The sequence below is a fragment of the Tachysurus fulvidraco genome, chromosome 21 (assembly GCF_022655615.1).
Source record: "Tachysurus fulvidraco isolate hzauxx_2018 chromosome 21, HZAU_PFXX_2.0, whole genome shotgun sequence".
Classification (NCBI taxonomy): domain Eukaryota; kingdom Metazoa; phylum Chordata; class Actinopteri; order Siluriformes; family Bagridae; genus Tachysurus; species Tachysurus fulvidraco.
This window is the reverse complement of record NC_062538.1, coordinates 13,278,681-13,303,828: the sequence shown is the minus strand read 5'-3', so window position 1 is coordinate 13,303,828 and position 25,148 is coordinate 13,278,681. Positions and strand designations below refer to the sequence as shown.

The 25,148-nt window shown below is 36.9% G+C and overlaps 1 protein-coding gene across 11 annotated transcripts in view; it reads right to left on the bottom strand.

Annotated features, from left to right (window-relative positions):
- The window catches only part of rapgef6 (Rap guanine nucleotide exchange factor (GEF) 6), a 51,364-nt gene extending 26,216 nt beyond the window's left edge, over positions 1-25,148 (bottom strand). For 3 of the 11 annotated variants that reach the window (XM_047805576.1, XM_047805575.1, XM_047805577.1), the window contains exons 1-5: positions 18,262-18,400; positions 6,888-7,022; positions 6,499-6,679; positions 5,026-5,162; positions 1,602-1,760 (exon numbers count right to left, since the gene is read on the bottom strand). In XM_047805576.1, the coding sequence (XP_047661532.1) occupies positions 1,602-1,760; positions 5,026-5,162; positions 6,499-6,679; positions 6,888-7,022; positions 18,262-18,375 (726 nt within the window). In that variant the 5' untranslated portion in view covers positions 18,376-18,400. Of the gene's footprint in view, positions 1-1,601; positions 1,761-5,025; positions 5,163-6,498; positions 6,680-6,887; positions 7,023-13,058; positions 13,720-18,261; positions 18,403-21,000; positions 21,094-22,194; positions 22,265-24,539 lie in introns of those variants that run through there. The other 8 variants (XM_047805573.1, XM_047805579.1, XM_047805578.1 and 5 more) reach the window with 7 other exon arrangements.

Sequence of the window (25,148 nt, the reverse complement as noted above, 5' to 3'; positions counted from 1 at the left end):
TGGTAAGCCCCGGTTCAAAAGGAGGTCGCGTGCTGGACGGACCAATCGATAGCCACTTTGCAGGAAGCTCTAAATGATGCAGACTATGACATGTTCTGGCACACCTCTGATGACATCAACAGGTTTATGGAAGCAATCGAGGGATTTATCTAGAAACTAGCAGATCAGCATCACAGCCTGCGCTGACCAGCTAGCACCGGTGTTCATCCTCTGCCTGGAGTAGTCTGTGATCCCTACCTGCTTCAAACAATCCACTATCATTCCTGTCCCAAAGAAACCCCAGGCCACCTTCCTGTAGCCTTAACCTCTGTTGTGATGAAGTGATTTAAAAGACTTGTCAGAGACTTCATCACTTCCTCACTGCCTGAAACACTAGAAACTATTCAGTTTGCATACCATCCTAACAACTCCATGAGGACAACATCGCATACCTTCACCACACTGCCCTGAGCCACCTGGACAGCAGAAATGGGGATTATGTGAAAATGCTGCTTGTAGACTACAGTTCAGCATTTAATACCATGATTCCCCCTACAATTACCTCAAAATTGGAGGGACTGGGACTCAGCCTGTCTCTGGACACTGGATCTTCCTGTCAGACAGACCACAAGCAGTTCAGGTGGGAAAATATGACGACCCCCCCTTCAGGTCAAGGGGTCAGTCCAACCATGTTCCAGAGTGATGGACAAATTAGTGTAAAAAGAAAGGTAGATGAAGTGATGCACTCATCATGACTAGTGCCTACCATAAGAGCCTGTGGGGGCATCGTTATGATCTAGGCTTAGCTTAGTTGGTCAGGCATAGGTTCTGCAGCATTATGTGCCCAAAAATGTGTGTCTGTGCTGAACTCAGAGTTTGTGATTACCCATTAGTTCCTCAGGAGCTCTTGGTTGCACTATTATAAACTGTTGTAGAAAGGACACTACTTACATTATTTACTGTCCAGTGTCACCTAAATGAGTATGTGTATATATATATATATATATATATATATATATATATATATATATATATATATATATATATATATATATATATATATATATATATAATATACTTATTTCTTTTTCTCTCTTTCTTCTGTTTCCATACTTCTGTAAAGCTGCTTTGAGACAATGGGAATTGTTAAAAGCACTATACAAATAAATTGAATTGAATTAAATGGAGTATTCCAAGATGATAATGGCAGTTCTTCAGGGAGCATGTGATATCATTTTCATGGAATGGCCACAACAGAGTCCAGACACCACACAAGTGTGAATCTTTGGGATATGTTAAAGAAAACTTTATGCAGTGGTCAAACTCTGCTATAATCATTACAAGATCTTGGCAAAAACTTAATGCGAGTCTGGACAGAAATAAAGGTTTTGGCACTGCATAAGCTTACCAAAACAATGCATTGGTGAATGCCAGCCAAAATCAAAGCAAAAGGTGGTCCAATTAATTATTAGGGTGTTTTTGACCAAGCAGTTCATTTCTAACATATGGACACTGCCCACTCCATAATTCCCCTTTACCTCCTCAAATCTCTGCAATACAGTCAATAATGTATAAGGTGACAGTACAAATTGAATAAGTACTAATCTATAGGTAAGATGTACCTGGCAGTCATCCCCTTTTGTGCGTACTTCTCCATTCATGCATTGCTTCACCAAGGAGGCAGAGATTCCAAAGCTGTTCCCCATGCAGAGGATCTCGGTTCGACTGTCTTCGTAATTTATCTCTACTGCACCGTTCAGGATAACATACCATTGGTCCAACTAAAAAAAAAAAAACTCCTGTTACAAATAAATAACATAACAGATTTCTGGCAAAATCAAAAACTTATATCAAAACATGTTTCCTTTACAATAAACATATTAATTTAATGTTTGTAAATCTCAATTCAGGTAAATGACTTAAATTACAACCTTTTGTGACTAAGACAATAATTTAATTTGATAAATTTGCCACGTTTGCACCTCTGATGTTACAAGCCTTCAGATCCTGTGAAAACATTTGGTGCAGTTGGGTATGTCAACACCAGATGGACTGATAATATGGACACACTAAGTACAGTATAGGTGGTTTTCATTTTGAGCTATACAAATACAGAGCCGTCAGAACAAACACAATATAAGAAATTGGCACACAAGTAGCAAAATTACTGGTCATTTGTTTCTTAAATAAAAAATGAAAACCAATGTACAGTATGGTCAAAACATAGTTGTCATGATGGAAGCACCTGTCTTGTCCTCCGATCGCCAAAAGAGGGAACCGTCCCCGGAGTATTAACACTTCCGGACTACATTTCCCATAAGCCACCTGCCAGGACTGATTGCACCGCCACCTGCAGCCAATTACCCAGTGCCTATTTAAGGCAAACTTGAACTTGACTCCAGTGCGAAGTCTTGATTTGCTACGGCTTTCATTCTGAGCGGTTTCTGGTTATTCCTGTTTTTTGATCTGTTTCTGCAAATTCTTTACAAACACCCACACACACCTGGTTCTACCATGGTACAAGAACAATGGAAGAGAAAGTTTTCCATGGAGCACCATATAGCAAAATCATCTGGGCTTCCACGTTGGTCAAGGGCAGGTGGCTCCCCAAAAAATCCCATTGTGTTCTGCAGACTGATGGTTTACACAGAGGGCTGTGGGCATGCGGTTCCTAGTGGTGGAGGGGAAGTACCCAATGCTGTACATCAGTCAGAAACTCTGTGGTAAAGTGGGTAGCTATCCTCAGATACTACCTATTAGGGCATACATTTATCCTCTGTTCTGTGCAGTGTAAAGTAACGGAGTACAAATACTTCCTTACTGTACTTAAGAAATTTCACGTATCTGTACTTTACTTCGCTATTTAAATTTGTTAACTTTCACTTTTACTCCACTACATTTCCTAGATAATATGTATACTTTTACTCCATTATATTTCCACTAAGCATCTTCGTTGCTCATACTACAAAATAAAATCAGAAGAAATGTGTGCGACTGCAATAAGGGAGGTTTGGCGAATCACTGCTCCTAGATTGCATTACGCACGCTCCGCACACGGAGTCATTAGTATTGAACAATCCATTCAATACTAAATAAAAATAACATTTATTGATTTGGTCTTTGTCTTGTGAATTTTTTTTTATTAATGACTGCATTCATTGGACACACTGTTTGTAGAGAATGCACACATACATGAACTGATTTGATTTAAGACTGGCATCATGCATAGAATTTTGGTGTCCACTTTTGCCATTCAATAATACCATAACTTTTGGCTTACTATGTAGTCATATAATATATAAAACTCTTCTTGTTTTAAATTCTCACTGAGGGCTAATCTCCAATAAAGATGAAATCCTAGAACCGCCCCAGCTCTTATGCCTACCGAAAATCACTGAAATTTTTACTTTTACTTCAAATACTTAAGTACATTTAATATCAGAAAATTACTTTTGATACTTAAGTACAGTATATGTCAGATACTTTAAGACTTTTACTTGAGTAATATTCTAAAAGGTAACTTTCACTTCTACCAAAGTCTTTTTCTAGTATGATACTTTTACTGTACCTTTACTCAAGTATTGCTTTCTAATACTTTATACAACACTGGTTCTGTGCAGCAACAATCCAATAGCAAAAGCTTGGTACAGTATAGGTACTACAGCCATATAATGTATTCTCCTTCAATTTTATGTTTTAATTGATCAGGGGATAAATACCAATTGCAAGGTCCTCAAAATCTTCTATAAACATACTTCTTTATTTGTTTTTGTACAAAAAAACAAAACAAAAAATAAACAAAAACAAACTAAATGCACATTCAGATTGGAATAAGTTTAAAATTTCCTTAATATCTCTTGTTGTGGAAAACAGTGGTCCCATGTTGATTTTATGAACATGACAATGGATTCAAGCTTCATTAATGGCCTACCCAGTTGACCTTCTCTACTGTTCAAAATAGTAGTGTTAATAGTATTTTTTTTTATCAAATAACTAAATAGAAAGTAAATGAACAGAAGATAAATCCAAATCTAATCAATATTTGGTGTGACCACTCTTTGCCTGCAAAACAGCATGAATTCTTCTAGGTACAACTGCACTCATTTTTTGAAGGATTTAGGCAGGTAGGCAGTGGATGTAAGCTGCCTCACATCCTTTTTTCTCTTCATGTAATCCCAGATACACTTTATGATGGCCAAGGACTCTGTCATGGCCAAACCATCACTTCCAGGATTCCTTGTTCTTCTATACAGTGAAGATAGTTCTTAATAAAATTGTATGTAGGTTTGCGGTTGTCGTCCTGCTGCAGAATAAATTTGGGACCAATCAGATGCTTTTCTGATGTTATTGCATGATGGATACTTAATATTTTTTCAGCATTAAGGACACCAATAATTCTTGCAAGGAATGTTCACTCCAGCCCTTTGTCAAATAAGCTGCTACTTGCTACAGCAAAATATTAAAATTATGACTCATCAGTCCAGAGCAACTGCTGCTATTTTTCTTCACCCCAGTTCCTATGTTTTCATGCGACTTTTAGCCTTGTTTCCATGTCTGAGGTATATCTTTTTGGCAGCATTTCTTTCATGAAGTCCACTTCTGGCCATACCTGCTTGATAGAACTGGTTAATCATACATGATTTCTTTAAATGCTTTAAATGCTTAATTATAACTATAGTTGTCTAAAAAGAAACAAGCCAGTTACTTTTAGATTCCTTTTCCTGTGTTTCATGGTTGCATTACACATGACATATAAAACTACTAAAAAATTAGAAAACTACAAGCATAATATAGGATATTTCTTCTTGTCATGTGTAACTAGTGCTAACGGAGCAAGAATGCTGTGAAGTCTCCAGGGAAAGACCACTTTATGACAGCTAGAATACTGTATTTACGTATACTTTGTCATGTCCCTTTGAGAAACTAATGATTTCATCACTCATGAACACATTACACAAGGGGGAAGCCAGGTGAATATCCGCATTGATTATCTGGTGTTAACAGGGTCACATAAACAAATATAACTAGCAATAAAATAGTGTTTACCTCCTGTTTGTCATGCAGGATGATGGTGCCAGCCTGTTCTACAACCTTAAAGACCATGACTATACAAAACTCTCTCCTCACTGACATGGTCATGTTGTCAAATGCAGGCAGCTGATGCATGAAATCCAGGAGCAGCTCTGGATAAGAAATTAAAAATAAAATTTGGCTACAGTTACCAAAAACTGAAAGCGTGTGTGAGAGACAGAGAAGGAAAGGAGAAAGAGAGAGCAAGGGACACTTCTCTAAGCAAGTCCAAAATCTACATCACTACTATTATCATATTATACACAGCTTAAAACCAGGAGCAAAAGTATTATGGTAAATGTAACTACTAAGCTCACATACCCATTAAGCACATTACCATATTTGAGCTCAAATATCATGAAAAAATATGTATTATCCTTCCTGATATTTTAACCAATTTTTACTGTATACCTCCTCTAATTCTAACCCAATCAGACAATTTCACACACTTTTTGACCATTTTGAAAGCTGTCTGAAAACTTTGACGAGGAAACAAGTACAAAAAATCTTTTTGCCTTTATTTTGAATATGTATCACTAATTAAGAGATTATTGTTTAGGATTTTGAATAGTATAACTTGGAACGTGGACTTGTTCAGTTGTTAAAAAAAATGGGTAAAAATGTACCCATTAGGCTTTTAAAATTTTAATGAATTATCTCTTAATTAAAATACTTTATTCATTTCAAAAGAAAGTTACATATGAGAGTCTTGGGCTCTAAAGAATGTCATAATGTAGATTTGTTGAGCTTAATAGAAACGTTTACCCTCTTAGTTTATTTTTTTATTCACGGCTACAGAAAATTAGGTTTATTCTGACCAGGGCAGGAATACACAAAGCTTCAGAATAACAACCCTTAATCGTAGTCCTATAAATTCTTAGCTAAATACAGCATGTGCTCAAAATACCAGATGTAAATCAAAGTACTTAAAAAAAGTCTTCTCCATTATTGAACCCAATACATTAAGGTTGATCATACTGGTTGTGTCACAGGCAGGAACACAGAAGGTGGAAGGTGTTTTACATTGAGATGCTAGTATTTTAATTACCATACACGTTACCTGCATTATGACACCACTGGGTGATTCCCATCTCTTGCAACTTGAAAGTTGCAGAGGTATTCACACAGCATGATTCAATGCAGAGAAATTCACACAGCATGATTCAATGCAGAGAAAATAAAACTTGTTGGAAAATACATTAGTGCACACATTGCGAGAGCAATCAACACAGAAGCTTGGGGAGATTAATCACTAAGCCAATATTAGTTAGCATAATGTGCATTACACATTAAAGATCACCTTCAGCACATTTCCTGTTTCCCTGGCTATGGGACAAAGAAATTGTCCAATCTGTGTCGATTCAGAAATGTCACAATTGTTTTGGAAATTGCCCAGCACAGCAAATGATTACTTTACATTATGATTACTTTTACAGGAAAAATGCTAACCAATATCTTCATCATTGCGCTCAACTGGCTTCTTCTCCAAACACTCTCTAACCACATCTCGGGCAAGCAAAGAGTCAGAAGCATGCTCAAGGCCTTCATCTTCCTCATACTCATCATCTGAATCAACAGGTGCCTCAGGGAGCCCAGACAGATCCATGTCACCAACTTCACTCTCTGTGGCCTGAAAGAATTGAACATGGATTTATAATTTCATCTGACATGATTTTTTAAAATTAAGCTAAAGAATTTGAAATGTACTTTTGTCCATACTGCACAAATGTTACACTGTAGATTTCCCTTCCTTCAGAAAGAATAAAAAAGCATTGCAAAGTATTGTAGAACAACATTATGATCTTGTAAAAAAAATTATTAATAAAGCAAGTTATTACATGATATATATCTGATAAGCTGCTGCTTGCAGAATCACTGCCAATGCTGCATCCTGATTGGCTGGGTAGTACTGGCATCACTGTCAGATGTGGGTGGTCCGTCAAGTGCATCCTGCCAAAATCTCCTGGTAGCTGCTGACACAAGACACGAAAAAACATAATCAGAGTGGCATTTTCAGCTTAATATATACTACAAACAATGGCTACATTTTCTGCTTGGAAAATAATAGGTTTTAAAATATGAAAAATTTCATTTCTTGTTTGTGCTGATTCCTCCACTCAAACTTTATAAAGCTGCCATTTGAACAAATAAGCCCCACCCACTGAATTGTTTAATAATTTTCATAGTATACAAAACCTATTTTGTGAAATAGCACAAGGATTTGACACTATATCCACATATTGGCACTAAACAAAAGTGTTCAGTGTGTGAATTGCCAATAATGAATATATCATTACTGACAAACAGTTTTTGACTAGTCACGCTAAGCACTTCATGATTGAAGACATGTGACTGCATATATCTTAGGAAATGCAACTTAAAGCATGTGGAAAGTAGGGATGTCGGGCCTGATCACGTGGTTTCAGACTCGATCAGAATCGGATGTTACCTCCCGATCAGGACTCGGATATATATGTAAATATATTCTCATTATTTTTAACACATCTATAGTTATGCGGTGGCACAGAGTTAGACCCTTTGACTCTACACAGAAACAGCAGCGCGTGCGGCATGACATCATTTTGTTGCAGAGACGCTATTGGTTAAAAGTAGAACACAGAAGCAGATTGAAGCGGAAACCGCGAGTATGTCTGCGGTCTGGAGGTATTATAAAGTAAAGGAAGTGTGGCCTCTGTACTTGTCAATTTTGGTAGAGGAGGTGTGGCCTCTGTAGTCTTATGTACGTCACTCTGGATAAGGGCGTCTGGCAAATGCTGTAAATGTAAATGTAGTTGTCAGTCTCAGTAAAGGAGGTGTGGCCTCTGTAGTCGTCGGTCTTAGTGAAGGAGGTGTGGCTCTGTACTTGTCAGTCTTAGTGAAGGAGGTGTGGCTCTGTACTTGTCAGTCTTAATGAAGGAGGTGTGGCTCTGTACTACCTCACAGAAGTGCTTTGTTTGTTAACAGATGTTGTTGAATGTTAAAATAAGGTGAATTAAATAAAAAATAAGGAACATCCTGGATCTGTTTATTCACACTTCTTTATTCTTTTTTAATGTGTTATAGAAGTATTGGATTGGGAATCGGTATCGGCAGATACTCAAAATCAAATGACTCTGACTCGAGGGCAAAAAAACTAGATCGGGACATCCCTAGTGGAAAGCATAGACAGTCTTAGGGTGAGATTAAAGGTATCTTTGAAAACCTCCACTAGATAGTGGAGCATTGTGGGCATTGCCATAGTCGGCATCAGGACCTGGCATCTTGCATTAGTTGACCTTCCTGAGAGATATAATAACATCAGTCACAATGATGGTTTTACTGTGCAGTTGTTGCAGTCTACAGATAGTTTCACTATGGGGAAGGTGTTAATTGCCATAAACCAAGCAAAGTTTAGCTAATCAGGTAGCAATAATGCATCCCTGTGGAGCTCCGGCACACACTCTTGCCTGAATAATATCAAGCTGGTGGCACACTGATATCACCAGACTGCTATGTTATTTATATTTACAGCATTTGGCAAACACCTTTATCCAGCAAGACTTAGTAAAACTGAGCAGTTGAGGATTAAGGAACTTCCAAATGGTAGTTAATTGTCCTAGCTGACATACCACTGCTATGTTCTTATTAATTTGTGTTGTTTTTCTAAACCATGATGCTGCCAACAAAAGCTATGTGCACCATGGGTATTTACTTTTTATATAATTTTTTTGCACCAAACATACCTTTTGGAATTTGTCTGATAAGATCATTTTGCTGCATGGTTCTGCTGATTTAATTCAGCTTGGATGTTTTTTAAGAAAGAGTTTTTTCCTCTATCCACTCTACCCCTTAGCTTAGACATGTGAGGAATATGAGAGATCGGTGTGACATTTTGGTTAGGTCAAAGGACATATAGGACAGAGCGGTAGCTGGGTCAAACTGTCTAAATTCATGCCCATGTTTTCTAGATGAGGCTTTATCCAAATCCCAAAAAAGTTTGATGTATCTGGGTTTGATTTCAAATATGTGAAGATGTTTAAGATGTAAAACTGACTGGTAAGCTGTATTGCTTAGGTTTGCCTTAAGTTTAACTGCATATTGTATGTAACACATTTCAAAATTCTATTCTGGAATGAAGTTACTCTGATCTTTGTACATATGATTCCAACCTCATAAGGTGATCCAGTGTACTTTTTTGTTCTTCTGAAACCACATTGGCAATCACTATTTCTTTTGTCCAGCCTCAAGTATCCACAGAAGACAGTTGTTCCCCATTCTTTCCACAAGGATAATTGATTACTGCTAAAGCTCTCAAAAGTACATCCATTGTAAAAGAGCTGATTGTATGATGATTGCCTTGATGTTTAATATGCTAAATTTCTGGTCCCCATTTTTTTCCTCATAAGTAATTCTGCATGCTTGCACTCAAAACACTTTCATTCTTTAAGATTCTCTGTAGTTTTATATCTATTAAAAACTCAGTTTTTTTTTTGGATTTTAATTGCCATTTTACAGTTATCATTGAACCAAAAATTAGATCAGCAATGTGGCTTTAATGATGTCTAAAGGGGTTTTTACAGCTGGTCACTTCATGCGTTTTCTGTGATCGGATAGCTATCCGATCTTAAAAAGACCAGGTGTAAATGCCCTCCGAAACGGGTTTGAGACGGATATAAATTTGATCGCTCAAACCACTTCAGGAGGTGGTCTGGGACGCATTTCAGATGAAACTGGACAAGTGTAAATGAATGTGGTTGTTCAAGCCACATACGTCAGCGCTATACTCCTCCCAAACGGAAGTACGTCACTTGCAGGTGACTCGCGAGTCGTGCATTGCGCCAGAAACAATTATGTTTTCCCACCAGTGCAGACTCCGATCTTTCACCCAGGTGTCTCGTTGGGTCTTAAAACGCACTGCTGCCGCATTTACAGAGAGTACAAAGAGTAAATGCTGTTTTTTGTAGCAACCGCATGCACCAAAGCGTGTTCCCATTTCAAATACCTCGGAAATTAGGTAAAATATATTTGCATATTGGGTGGGAGTATAAAGTATCTGATTCGCCAAGACACATTTATGTGGCCTAATGTAAATTGAACAGTTTTAACAAATCAGATAACTATCGGATCAGAGAAAACACATGAAGTGACCAGGTGTAAAAAGGCCCTTATGGACAGTTTCTTTTCCTTTCAATGAGAGTATTGGTGAATCTCTTAACTGGATGTTGATTGCCTTGAAGTTTTCAAGACGTATTGTTTGAAAATTGTAACAGTTGACTTTTCTGAGTTTTTGTTGGAGATCTAATCTTGTAGACATGAGAATCAGGAAGAAGTGCCCACTTCCACACAATTCATTGTAGGTTTTCCATGAAAAGTCAAGCAATAACTCAGGTTGTCTAGCATAATCTTAGTATCTAATGTGATCAGACTGTGAATATATATGGTTTTCCGATTTTTGCTGGCTTGTCTTTGGTTGCTGTTGCCATTTCTTTTGTTCTGAAGACTGAGAATTCTCCACTGTCCCACTAAGACCTTCAAAAGATTGAGTCTCATTTGTCATTGTTTGTTTGCTTCAAGACTTCTTTTTGGACTTTTATTGCTGATTATCTGTGGTTTTCTTGATTAACCAGGTCAGTTCTGTTTGACATTTAACAGTATTTATGGTTAACATTTAAAATTTTTTCCATGCTTTTTTCACGAATTTTTATGTTTTTTAAATTATTTTTTCTTTGATCCAAACAGGACTTTATTTCGCTGAAGCTGGATGGATTCCTGTTTTTACATCCAGCAGAATCATAACCAAAACTCTGGCAAACCATCTCAGAGGATTAGAAAAGAACATATTAACAGAAAAGCTCAAATTCCAGAGTTTTTGGCTTGTTGAATGTAATATGTGTCAGTTTTTATTTTTTTTAATCTGCTCTTTGATTATTATTCTCTCGGCTCTCATCCCATCTCAAAGACCAACATGGGGATTCAAAGAGCCATGGAACTTCTGCAGATGCACCATGGATACTGACATGATATACAAGTGCAAGGAAAATTCAAATGTCCTAATGTCCAAAAAGATCAAATGACCCTAAGCCATTGCCTTCAGTATAAGAGAAATATGGCTGATTTTAAAACTATCCAGGGCACGTACAGTTCCTTCAATCTTCCCGTCTATATGAAGTCTGAGCTGAAGCAATCCACATTCATCGAGTACCAGGACCTCTTCTTCCATAGACACAGGTTGCAACTTACGGCAGACATATACAGCGGTGTGAAAGTGTTGGCCCCCTTCCTGATTTTGTATTTTTTGCATGTTTGTCACACTTTAATGTTTCGGATCATCAAATAAATTGAAATATTAGCCAAAGATAACAAGTAAACACAACATGCAGGTTTTAAATGAAGGATTTTATTATTAAGATATAAATTGTGAACATGCAAAAAAATACAAAATCAGGAAGGGGGCCAACACTTTCCCACCACTGTATATCTATGGGGAAAAGGAGCTTACAAAGAGCTTTTTAATATTTTATATTGTTCCAATTTTTTTTATATTGTGATACATGTTTGTAATTTTATGTTTGAGCAGATGTAGTCTAACCCATACAATATGACTAGAGCTAATCCTTTTGATTGAAATAATAATAACAACAACAGAAGATGTAATTTATAAAATATCGCTGTGATATTTGAAGAGCAATCACCTCAGGTAGACTTAACCATAAGAGCAGGTTCAAACAACATTCACTTTCTTTGCCAGATTCAAGTGCTTGATATGCTAAGATGGCTTTTGGTTCAAGGTTTCCTTTTGAACATGATCTTCAACTTTCTTGTGCTTTATTATCATTCAAGGGTCCTTTAAGTCCAAGTTTTTAAGTCCAGGTCCAAAACATAGCCTTTCCCAAACTGGTGCCACAAAGTTAAATGCATGTACAGCCATGCAGTCTAAATCAGGCAATCATCAAATTAGGGGGAAAAATTCTCAAATTGGCCACAGTTAAAGTTATGTACACTTAAGTATAAGTAGAACAAATGTTTCAGGTGATTTTCATGAGCACTACATTTCTTGTGTAAATGCTCATATAATTCTCAGTATATCCACTGCCTTTCCAGTTCAATAAATGGGACCCAATGTAAGACATTTTATAGGACATAGTCTTTTTCATATTAGATGAAAATTTAACAAGGAATAAAATAGATAATAACAGATAGGTATAATACGATTAAAATTCTTTGATTGGCTCCAAAAACTATTTATACATTTACAACACATTGTGACATTTCATTAATCAAAAGGGATTTATTATTCCCATTTAGAGGAAACATGTTGAATGTACAATAATATACACATCATTTACGTATATGCACAATAATATGCTTGTCAAAACAAGTCTTCATTTCATGCAGGCGTATCTTGCTTTTAAATGCAGTATATCAAACAACAAAATGGGATAATGTTTGAGCTGATACTGCAGATATCATGATTTCATTCTTTCAGCTGTATGTTTTTTGTTTAACTTATTTATAATTTTCATTCTAATTCTAGGCTATATTTCTTTTAGTGAGCAAAACACTGTATAAAGGAAAGCATATAACAACTACAGTAACAAAAGATCTACATAGGTATACATTGAAGGAATGAAATTGTGAGGAAAGTGATAAAGGTTATTTAGTTCCTTCAAAAATATAAGCAAGAGTGCAAACAAGGGTACCATCTTGGTCCCTGTGACCCCTGTGTCCATGTCTTTATGTTAATTTTATTTTTTAAAGGTTTGATAAATAAATAATGAAAATAAGAGCCACTGAACACAACTAAGCATGCATGCACACACTTGCATTTTCATTTATGGCTTTTTTTTTCATTTATGGCATTTACTTGCATTTATTTATTGGCATTTGGCAGGAGCCCTTATCCAGAGCAACGTACAAAAGTGCCTTGCAGTCTCTATCAATGAATACATAATTGCCGGTTCGCTAGGTGCACACACACAACATTCAATAGAACATGACAGGGCTGTCTACTGAAGGATTACATCACTTACTTTGGAGGACCACGGTTGCAGGCAGTTGGCATAGCAACGCACAAGAAAGGCCATTTCCCAAGATGCAAGAGAAAAACTTTCCACTTTCATTAATTTGAGAGAAATGAGCAACAACCCTAAACCATCTTCCTATCACACCATTTGCAATAAACAAAGAGTAAAAAAAAAAAACGAATATCATCAAATATATCTTTCCTGAAACTTAAAATACTTCAGATGTTTTTTCTTATTTCCCCCGTGAAGAGAGTCAAATCCAACATGTTTCTAAATCATTGCAGTAATTGCATATCAAGTCATTAAAGATCAGCTGTGCTGCTCCATACTGTAGTGAAGAAAAAGAAAGAAATATGTTACTGGTCCAAAAAAAACCTGCTTGTTGAAATTTCAGACATTCAATCATTGAAATCCAGCTTTATCCTCTTCTTCTCTTTGCAAAGAAACAGACAGCACACATACTACCCTCTTTGAAAAGCAGCAAATCTGATGTGTGTGTATCCACCTCCAAAGCTGATGTACCCATCCCTGGTTGCAACGCCCCAGTAGATCCCCCAGGAAATATTCCTATCGATTTTATCCACCAGCAATAACACATATCTAACTAGGAGAGTGAGAGAGAGGGAGGGGAGCTTAGCAGAAAAAGAATGACATCATCTGAGTAGGGTGTACACTGTTAGGAGCACCAGGGTGGGGGGAGTGCATTAGAGCTATTGGCTGTCTTCTTCATGTCAGTAGGGGGAGCATATTCATTGATGATAAACAAAAGAGAAAGCAGACAGGGGAAAACAGCTAAAAGCTTGGCAGATTAATGTATATGTCTTGCACTGTTTCTACACACTTTCTGGGTTGTGGCAGAAGCAGCAGTATGAAATCACCTATTAGCCAGTTAATATAAATTACACTGTACAATGTTAATGTAAATAATTTTTTATTTTCATTGTAGAAATGTGAAGTGAAACCTATTTCTGTGACTCAGTTACTTTACCTCTATTGCAAAAAAAAGAGAGACATCATTCATTTCCATGCCAGCCAATCACAACTCAGCACATGGAGCTTTCTAAAGACCACAACCACAGAGAGTAGTTCATCTGTGCATCAGCCTCTTTGGTGGTTGGTGAGCACTGGCTGCTGGAACAGCCCTATTTTCCACACAAAGAACAGGTGGCTTTAACTGATTTAATTAATACTATAAAAGAATTTCCATTTTCCTAATGCAAAATAAACAAACAGTCTGTTTTATCTTCCATTTAGTGTGATTTGGAAGACTGTAAAATATACTTGACAAAAACGGAAATGTATGAACATTTAGAACATTGAGTGTGAGACACAAGACAAGAAGACAGGCGGGTCTGAGTGAACGCTGGCGTGTCTTGGCTGCTGCTGCTCTCCCCGATAACAATAATTAACATCATATACACTGCATAGACTACAATGAGGATCTATTGCTTATGACTTGTACTTGCCTGGACTGTACTGCATCTTGTACAGTCCGCAGTACTGTTTCAATACTCTGCTGCTGAACTTTTGAGTTTCCGTCCGTGTTTATATGATTCAACACCTCCTGTACTGCTTGCTTATCCGGACATCTTATATCTGCCAAGGCGGAAATATATCCATTGTGGCTCTCGGCGGAACTTCTGGTTTAATAAATCAAGTGATATAAAGTCACTTTCGTCAGCTGTTCTACGCCCACCAAGGAACGCCGGTCGCCGCGCCAGTCAGCGTGTACTGGCGAACCTGGCTAACTCGGCTACCAGACCAAGCAACAACAGCACTGTCAGTTTCGGTCTTCTTAACATCCGCTCTCTTACGAGTAAAGGGCATCTTGTGCAGGATCTTCTTGCAAATCGCAAGATTGATTTTCTCTGTTTGACCGAAACATGGCAGCAACAAAATGACTTTATTGCACTCAATGACGCCATTCCACCAGGGTTTGTTTACATCTCTCAACCACGTGATTCTGGTTGAGGAGGAGGTCTGGCGATAATCTACTGTGAGAAGTGGAGACGGATGTCAGTGAATGTTTCTGTCTCCCACTCATTTGAGGCTGCATTTTGTCGGCTCTCTGGATCTACTCCAACTATTATCAGCACTGTATATCGACCACCAAAATTTAACAAGGATTTTATCCCTGACTTTGCTGCTTTTTTGAATGAAATAACTACTCTTTCACCAAATATAATTCTTGTGGGGGATTTCAATATTCACGTGGATGGTGTTCACAACAACCTTGCTAAAGAATTTACATCTTGTCTGGATAGCTTCGGACTGCAGCAACGTGAATTTTCCCACGCATACTAAAGGGCATACTTTGGATTTAATCTGTTGTTCAGGTATGACTTTTTTCCATGTACTGATCATCTGTTACTGTCCTTTAATGTTGATCTTCCACTTTTCAAATCAAAATCTTCACATATGATATCATTCCGGAAAATCAAGGACATTAATTTGGACAACTTGTCTAAGCATTGCAAGTCTTCCTAGGGCTGACAGCTGTTCCACTCCAGATAATTTGGTCTCTCAGTACAATAATAGTCTCCATAATTTGTTGAATACTTTTGCTCCAGTTAAGACTAGGACTGTTTCGTTTACTGTTACTGCACCCTGGTTCCCTCCTTGTCTCAGGCAATTAAAAGCAAAAGGACGACAGCTTGAGAGACTTTTTGAAGAACTGGCCTTTCTGTCCACAAGGAAATGTATTCAGAACATATGTCTCACTATAAAGACACTATTGCTAAAGCTAAATCTACATACTATTCTGGCTTAATTGGTTCTAATGAAGGGAATACAAGGGTTCTTTTTTCCTTATTGAAAAATTTTACAACACCCCTCGACTCACTTCCCTCTCATTTGTACTCATCTGATTTCTGCAATACTTCACATCAGAATCATTATGGCCACTTCTGTTTCTACTCCATGTGTCTCAGTTTTACCTGTTCCTGCACAACTGTTCTCTGAGTTTATTCTGCCCTCAATTGATGATATCTTAAAACTTATTTATCAATCTAAATCTTCAACCTGTGTTCTTGATCCTTTAAAAACTGTCCTTGTTAAGGCTACTGCTTCCTCTCTGTCCCAATTTATTATGGATATTATTTATTCTTCCCTTACCACTGCAGTTGTTCCTTGTCTTTTCAAAACAGCTGCTGTAACTCCAAATCTAAAGTAACCAGGTTTGGACACCAACAACCTTAATCATTTTCGTCCTATTTCTAATCTTCCTTTTATTTCAAAAATTTTGGAAAAAGTTGCTGCTCAAATTCATATCCATTTGTCTGGCAATAATCTATATGAACAATTCCAATCTGGTTTTCGCCCATTTCATAGCACTGAAACAGCTCTATTAAAAGTCACAAATGATTTGCTTATAGCAGATGATTCTGGTTTACTATCCATCCTCCTTCGCCTTGATCTGAGTGCAGCTTTTGATACAATTTCCCACGATATTCTTTTAGACAGGCTTTCCACTATTGGCATCACCAACACGCCTCTGAAATGGTTTCATTCATATCTCTCTGATCGCACACAGTTTGTTCAACTAAAATCATTCACCTCTTCTGTAGTTTCCATTACCTCTGGTGTTCCCCAGGGCTATGTCCTTGGCCCTTTGTTATTTATTACTTACCTTTTACCCCTTGGACATATTTTTCATAAACATCAGGTTAAGTTTCATTGCTATGCTGATGACACCCAGCTCTACCTTTGCACAAAACTACATTCCAAACTCCCTCCATCTGCTCTTTCTGATTGTCTCATTGACATAAAATCATGGTTTTCAGCTAACTTTCTTAAACTAAATAGTAATAAAACAGAATTTCTCATTATAGGCACAAAAACTTTGTTTAACAAATTTTCAAATTTTCTTATTTGCATTGATGAATCTCTCATAGCTCCCTCATCTCAGGTTAAGAGTCTTGGTGTCATCTTGGTGTCATCTTTCCCATTCATTTTCGTATCAAGTATAAAATTCTTCTTCTAACATTTAAAGCTATCCACAATCTTGCACCCTCATATCTTCTTGATCTTCTTCATACTCCAAAACCAACTCGCACTCTTAGGTCTTCTTCTTCCACTCATTTCATTGTTCCCTCTGTCCGTCTTGTAACTATGGGGAACAGAGCTTTCAGTTACTCTGCACCTCAGCTCTGGAACTCACTTCCATCTGAACTCCGTAATATTGATTCTCTTTCATCATTTACATCTCAGCTTAAAACTTATCTGTTTAGTTTAGCTTATTCTACATCATGATTTGTAATGTTGGTCCAATTTGTATTTCTATGTAACTATTTTATAACTATTTTTGTTGTTGTTGTTTTTCTTCTTCTTTTGTACGATGACCTTGAGTGTTTAGAAAGGTGCCTTTAAATAAAATGTATTATATTATTATTATTATTATTATTATTATTATTATTAATAATAATCACCAGAAATTCCATTTCAAATTAGTTTATTTTTTCAAATTTGATGAGTAATGTTTCAGTTCTCTACAATCATCCAAATAAAGCTCTTTGTGAGCTCTTTCCATAGGCAGCCATGCTGGTGCTTTAATAATATGCCTGTGTTTTGGATAATAAGCAGATCCTTTCTTACTCCACACTTTGACCTTTCCATAAGCTTGTTAGAGGTTAACTTTGGTCCTAGAACTCGTGTGCGCAAATGGCTTGCAAACAAAAATGAATAAAATGCATTGTGCTTATCTCCTTTTGCACTTCTTTTGTCCCAGTATCTATACTGTAATACTAGATCAACACATTTTCAATAATGAACAATTAAAAACCTCTCAAAGTTATGAACTGTGGAAAAAATGTTGCAACTAGATGATATCCCATTAATACTCTAAATGTATTAAACATCCGTATATAAACATGGGCAAAAACTAGTGGCCCCATTATAATGCCTTGTTAAGGGTCCATTTTGCTAACATGGTTTATGCAGCAATACCATTATAACTTTAAAGACAATATGATTTTTGACATATCACAATATTGCAAAATAGATTTACTGTGCATAGGTATTCTATTCCATTGATCAAAGACAAAGGGGATTTGGCCTCTTGGTTTCCAAATGATATCACATCATGGTGTCACATCATATTCACTCCCTCTCTTTCTCAAAGTTTGTACAAGTGTGTGCATACAATTGTGTGGTGGAGCAAAGCAAAAAAATTGCTCTACTTATTTGTGAACAATAAGTGCTGGAGACTTGCCAAGAGTGAGATACATGGTTCCTGAGAATCTGTGATTGGATCTTGTACCACTTGTAGGTTATGATTGTTTTGCTGTGCATGCTGTATCAAATCACTGTTCTTGTCATTGCTCATGTTCTCCACCTGCAAGGCAGCAGTGTCAGCAAGCACTTCTGATTCCTGGCCAAACAACCAAACATGCCCTAATTTCCGCACTATTGAGCGCACCTGAATACAAGCCTCAGCCGCTGAATTTAAAAAAAAAAAATTATTTTGAACATAAATAAGCCGCACATGTCTATAAGCTGCAGGCTGAACACTCTCTCCGCCGCATACTGACAAAACCTGCCTCTTTCTGCTCATTGGCTACACGTTTGTTTTGATTTTTAGTTTGTGGTCCCGACATCGGAGACCCTACCTTTAACCCGTTCTGCAATTTCATTGGTCTAATGAAAGCTTCATGCCACCAAAAATCTGAGCATGTCACATAATGTGTTTTTTTTTAATTAAAAAAGTTAAGAATCCATATATTAGCCACGTCATTGTTTAAGCTGCAAGGTTCAGAGCGTGGGGAAAGAAGTTGCGGGTTATAGTCCGGAAAATACGGTATGATATATGATTCTGACTGTAATACATTGGAGCAGCAGTTCTTAAACTTTTTGGCCACAAATCAGTATCTCTGCTAGCTGAAATTACTTGGGTAAAAGAGGAAGCGGGAGCTGAATCACAGCATATGAGAGCACTATAATACACACAAACACACATACACAGTGGTGTCAAAACCTAGGTCCTGGAAGACTCCAATTCTACAACAGGAGCCCATTAATACAACTCCTCCTTTGTCATTAGGGGAAGTCCAGGTTGCTGCCCAGCAGCTGCCATCAGAGACACAGCTGGAGTATTCAAGTGTTAAGGGGCAATCCTGGAGTGGGTTGTCCAGAGGACCACTGCAGATGCTTCCAGTTGCTGCAATAATTGAAAGACTCCTGTCATCGGCAGTTGATGCTGAAGAAGGGACATGCAGAACTTGTGGTACTGGTGTAATTCATTGCTTGACTCCTGACAAGAACAGTGGAGTGGGTATAGTGCCAACAGCCTGTGTGGATCCCTAGATGAAGCCATTCAGCTGGCAGAGGATCACTTATTTGCAGTCTCTTATACAGATGTCACAAGTTTTTCTCAAAGGTAGGAACTCTGTTCTGGATTCCTGATGTGCCTCACACCTTGCCTAATTAAGCATGGACATGCCACATACCAGTGATTATTTAAGGGACTACACATCAGTCCACCTAAGCCAGATTTGATGCGAAAAGTTTTGAAAAGTGCATGTTGGGTGATATTCATGAATATCAGTTTGTGCTCAGAATTTGGATAAGTGCCTCCGATTTTGGAGTATGATATGTCCCATAGGATTCCACAGGGTTTTTTTTTAACATTCAAATTACTGTACTGGTGAATGCCTTTGCATGAGTCATGATTAACAAGAATGACACTTCTTACTGTACAGAAGGGGTATTAAGCTGTAAGAATTTACATCTGAAATGCATAACATAAGGTACTACCCATCTCAAGCTCTAAATTACTTGATGTTGCAAAGGCCCACTGAGGTCAACTGGCAAGTTGGTGAAGTCAGGAGGAATAGATAAAGACAATGCAGGTAAAATATACCACCTCAATCAGGGTTTTTCCTGCAATGAAAATTTTTTGGCGACCGCCAAAAAGATTTTTTGTCCCGCCAAAGCCTTATTTCATCTGTAATTGTGTTTTGTGAGTGAAGCAGGCTACTGACAGAGTGACAGAGAGAACGAGCACAGTGCCCCACCCCCGCGGTGTGTGTGTGTTGACAAATCTTTCGCGATGTCATAACAGCCAGGATTCCCACACAACATGTCCGCTTCACAACATTCCCACACAACAAGTCCGATTCGCGACCCAATGACTCCTTTGAGCCAATTCATTGTAATGAATGGTTAAAGCAATTGGTCTGCCCATCAGTGTCTGAATTGGTGTATAACAAATCATTACTTCTTAGAAGAACATACACATCTGAAATGAGAAAGTAAGTGTGCTTACCCCATTTAGCAAGAGTGTTGAGTAAAATTTAACCTTAATAATCCACAGTATGTATAGGCCTATGACAATGTGTAGTAAATTACCTATAAAATCATTTAGTTTAAAGTTAGACTGGAGTGAGATGAAACTAGATCAAAGCACAAAGCAAGCTGTTGCTAGCTTGTTGCTATTTTTATAAAATATTAGACTATTACACCTTTTAACGCTACGTTTTTAATGCTACTTTTTAATTGATATGATTATACTAAAATGAAAAAGGGCCAACATTTAGACGTATGCTGCAAGGTGGCTGTAGATGGGCCCCATCAGGATGAAGTTGACTACAGAGATCTTGTAAAAAGGTTCTACAGTGTTAATAAAAATAGACGAGTTAAATGTTCATCTGCAGGCTGTGATATTTGTAAATAGATACATTGTGACACCTTTGACATTTCAAATATACTTTGGTATCCATGATGTTTACATGTAAAATAAGTTCTAATCGCTTTCTTTTACTATCTAGCCTGACAGTGATCGTTTTTTCATGAATAAATAGAATAAGAAAAAAAATCACAAACTGTTTCTTTGTATTTTTTTTTTTAATTTAACTTGCGAGTACTAGGGTACTCTTTGCTGTGTGTAGATGACCATGTCAGTCAGCCACCAACGAAGACCAATTTTGACCCAGGAAAAACCCTGCTTAATCACCATGAACCATGAGATGATGTGTTCCTGTGGCTCTGAAGACAGTAGTTCCCAAGATGAAGGAGCTGGGCCCGGAGATAAATGGCAAGTGTGTCCCTAAATTGACAAGACACAAGTAATTGAAAGCCTTCCTGAGACCCAAGACCAAAAAGGGTGTAAGGAAAAAAGGTATAAGGGTGAGGCTAGCTGGAGGTTTATTGGAGGTTTACATCTAATGTTTCTGATGTCAAAAGCTCTCAGGGAGGGAGAGTCCCTAAGGTAACTGGGTGTTTCTCTCCTGTTTCTGTGTCTCACTCTTTGTCTCCTGAGCCTTCCCCAAACAACTCCATACTGAGGCTAGTTTTTTGTAGAAATCAGCGTAGAGCTGAATGGAGGAAAGCAGTTGGGAAAAATATATGCACTCTTTCTACTTGCCCAATCATTAAGTAAGTAATTAACAGCCAGGTGTCACTAATGAAAGACATAAACTTAGCACTGGTTTTAAAAAGTGGATACTACGGTTGAACGAGAGAGGAAAAATACATCAACCAATACTAAACTTGCAAAGCCCTTTTTGCTGGCTGTACTCTATATTTCTAAGAATGTTAATCAGCAAGGACCATCACTGCACTCCTCTTTCATTTTCACAATTGTATTTCTAGTCATTATTTGGATTTTTAAAGGTGCAACAACTCCATTTCTACTGAAGGAATATTTTAGAAGCGAGTAACAGTTAAAAAAAAAAAAGCAGCAAACACCTGAGCTGAGCAGATTTCTAAACAAAGAAACTGTTACCAAATTATGTGTTAAAACCTTAACTCTTATCAGAACAACACATCTCCCTTAAACATTAGATTGTTGTAAATTAATTTGTTTATTATATTGTATAGTATAATTGTTTATTATATTGTATAATTTATATTGTATATTTCTGACATTCAGTAGATTCCATATAATTTCAAATTAAAGATAAAAGACAGATGTAAATGAGCAAAATGGAAACAAAAATGACCACTTTCATTAAAATAATAACCATTTATCAATAAGGTCTTGCCCATTTGTTCTTAGAAGATTTAATGATTTAATTTAAATTATATGAAATGGGCAGTAGATGAAAATGTTTTGGGTGTTATTAGATTAGACTGGCACCAAATTGCACCAATAACATAATACACATTATTTAGAAATGATTCATTACAGACAGATGAATTCACTCACCACAGTCATTTCTGATGGTTTCAAATGTATGCATTCACATTCTCTTATCTCATCCAGATAATTGCCAGAGCTGTAGAGAGAAAAGAAAAATAAGAGAGCAGCTCTTGAGTCTCACACACACACACACACACACACACACACACACACACACACACACACACACACACTCATATATATATATAATGTACACTGTATATATTGTATATATACACACAATATTATATATATTGTTACAATATGCAGAGAAGGACTATATTCAGAAAATGAAGGCCCAACTAAAACAACAGACTCAGAATTGAATGAGCAAAAATTAGCACAGGAAAGCAGTGTGCTTTCACATACTGAAACATCATGAATAATTCAATTCAATTCAAGTTTATTTGTATAGCGCTTTTTACAATAGACATTGTCTCAAAGCAGCTTTACAGAACGTAAACATAGAGCAGAAGGTAAACATAAGGAGTAATAAAAGAAAAAGAATTAACAGAATAAAAATTCAAGATTATTATTATTAGATATAAATAGTTCACAATCTGTATGTATTTATCCCCCTATGAGCAAGTCTGAGGTGACTCAGGCAGCAGTGGCAAGGAAAAACTCCCTTAAATTGGTAAAGGAAGAAACCAGACTCAAGGGGGACCCATCCTCATATGGGTGACACTGGGGGTGTGATTGTAATATACAGTCAAACAAATGTTGTATTGGTGTAAGGATCATAGACTTCAGATCTCCTTAGTATCACAGAGTCTAACTGGAGATGTCTGATGAACAAATAAAAGTAGGAAGAAAGAAAGAATAAACTCACCATGTGATTGACTTTTGACAAGTGTACTTAATGTCAAATAAAATAAAGCTTAACAAAAGGTACTTAATTGTTTTGTCAAGCATTATGTCCTTTATAGAAATGTATTTTCTCATTCATGGATTTTTTTTATCTTGGTTTTTTTTTTAACTGGCAAAAACAATGTCACCCAACCGGCTGTAGGGAATTCAGAAACACTGACAATACAGCTTTAGGCACATCTCAAAAGGGTCCGAGTCCTATAAAAAAAAACACCACTTACCACCACTAATCCTAAAAACATTTTTATCTATTACAAGTATGCACAAAGCATTCAGTAGAGTTACTTATTAGTTTTATAGAATTACTGCTTATGGCAAAGTCCCCTCCCAACACTTAAAACAAACCTATATTGGAAAAAACTCACATCAGTTACACCCCAGTAGTTGTTTAGCCTTGGTTTTACATAATCCTGAAGCAACAATCTGGAGTAGCACTTACCACTGACTTATTTTGAGTATTGACAAATATAATTAATAATAATTATAACAAGAATTGGATTTAACTATCATGGTTGGTGATAAAAAGCTCACAAAAACACACCTTTTTAAAATTTTAAAACTGAATATACTATTAGGAGTGGAGACACACACAAAAAAGGCATGACAATCCATTCTTGACCAATGACCTTGTATGTTTTGGGTCATGAGTAGATCCTTCCTTTCTCCATGCAGTGGTCTTTCCTATACTTTAGCTAGAGGTTCCAGAACTTTTGTAGCTCATCTTTGAATTTATTTTTTTTGCTTATTCCAGTCTGGCCTTCCAAGTCTTATTGCTGATAAATTGTTTACATTATGTAGTATGGCCTCTATATAAAGTGTCTTCAATATATAGCAAAAACTTAAGAACTGGCCTTGTCATTCCAATACTTTCAGAGGGGACTACATGTGTTACTTTTGTAAGGTTTTGTAATGTGAAAGTCTTTGGATGAAAGCTCTGTTTTAAAGGGGTCCTTGGTATTTCTGTTACTGTGTTTGCCCTGAGGTTAAATGCCAGGGTTCTTGAATGACACAGTTCTTTTTAGTTGTAGTGCCACTATAAGTCAAAATATTCATTTAATTATTACTCTGATAAACTGTAGTAATTTATGCATATACAGTATTTCACAGAAGTGAGTACACCCCTCACATTTTTGTAAATATTTTATATTTTTTCATGTGACAACACTGAAGAAATGACACTGTGCTACAGTACAGCGTACTGTACTGTGTACAGTAGTGAGTGTAGAGCTTGTATAACAGTGTAAATTGCTGTCCCCTCCAAATAATTCAACACGCAGCAATTGACGTCCCAAATTGGACATTTTCACTTAAGGGGTGAACGCACAAGTTTTCTACACAACTGCTACCAATCTAAATGTGGTGGCAGTCTATCGATTATATTCATCTTATATTAAACAATCAGAGACTTAAATACGAACACATCTATATGTCATATTTCAACATCGGAAGTTAGTTTCATTTGATGGCAGCGGGTTTGTTGTTGTTGAGAGATGATCACGTACCTTATATCTGCCGTCATGAGGTCGGGCGATTAAACGCTTGATGTAGTAAAAAATCCATTGAAAATTGTTCTTTCAGCAGACATACTGTATGGAGCTCCGATATTTACAGCAAAACTAAAAATCCTCGTCCCTTGAAGCTTTACAAAAAGGGAATTTCCAAAAAATTTTCACTACACTGTTGATTACTGATTTTTCTGTCCCTACCTACGCATTTCACTATTTAGTGTCGTGTACAAAAACTTGGTAATAGTTAAAGGTTACAAACAAGGGAGTGTTAAACCTGGCACGAATGCCTGTACCGTTTAAAATAAAATAGGTGTTTGCCCTTGTTTGCTGAATTTCCAAAGCAGTAGTTCTGCGAAACAATGTTCTCTATCGAGACCAGCTACCGCCGTCAAATATTGCCAGAATCTCGCAGGTTAACTTCTCGTGTAAAACTTTCAATACTGACAATTAACTCTTAAATATATATATATAAAAAAAACTAACAGACAAACAAACAAAAAAAAAACCCTGTGTTTATACGTCTGGCAATGTAATGCTTTTGCTGGTTGGAATCAAAACAAACAACTCAAAGAGAATCACTTCCTGTCTACTAAGGAGTGTGTG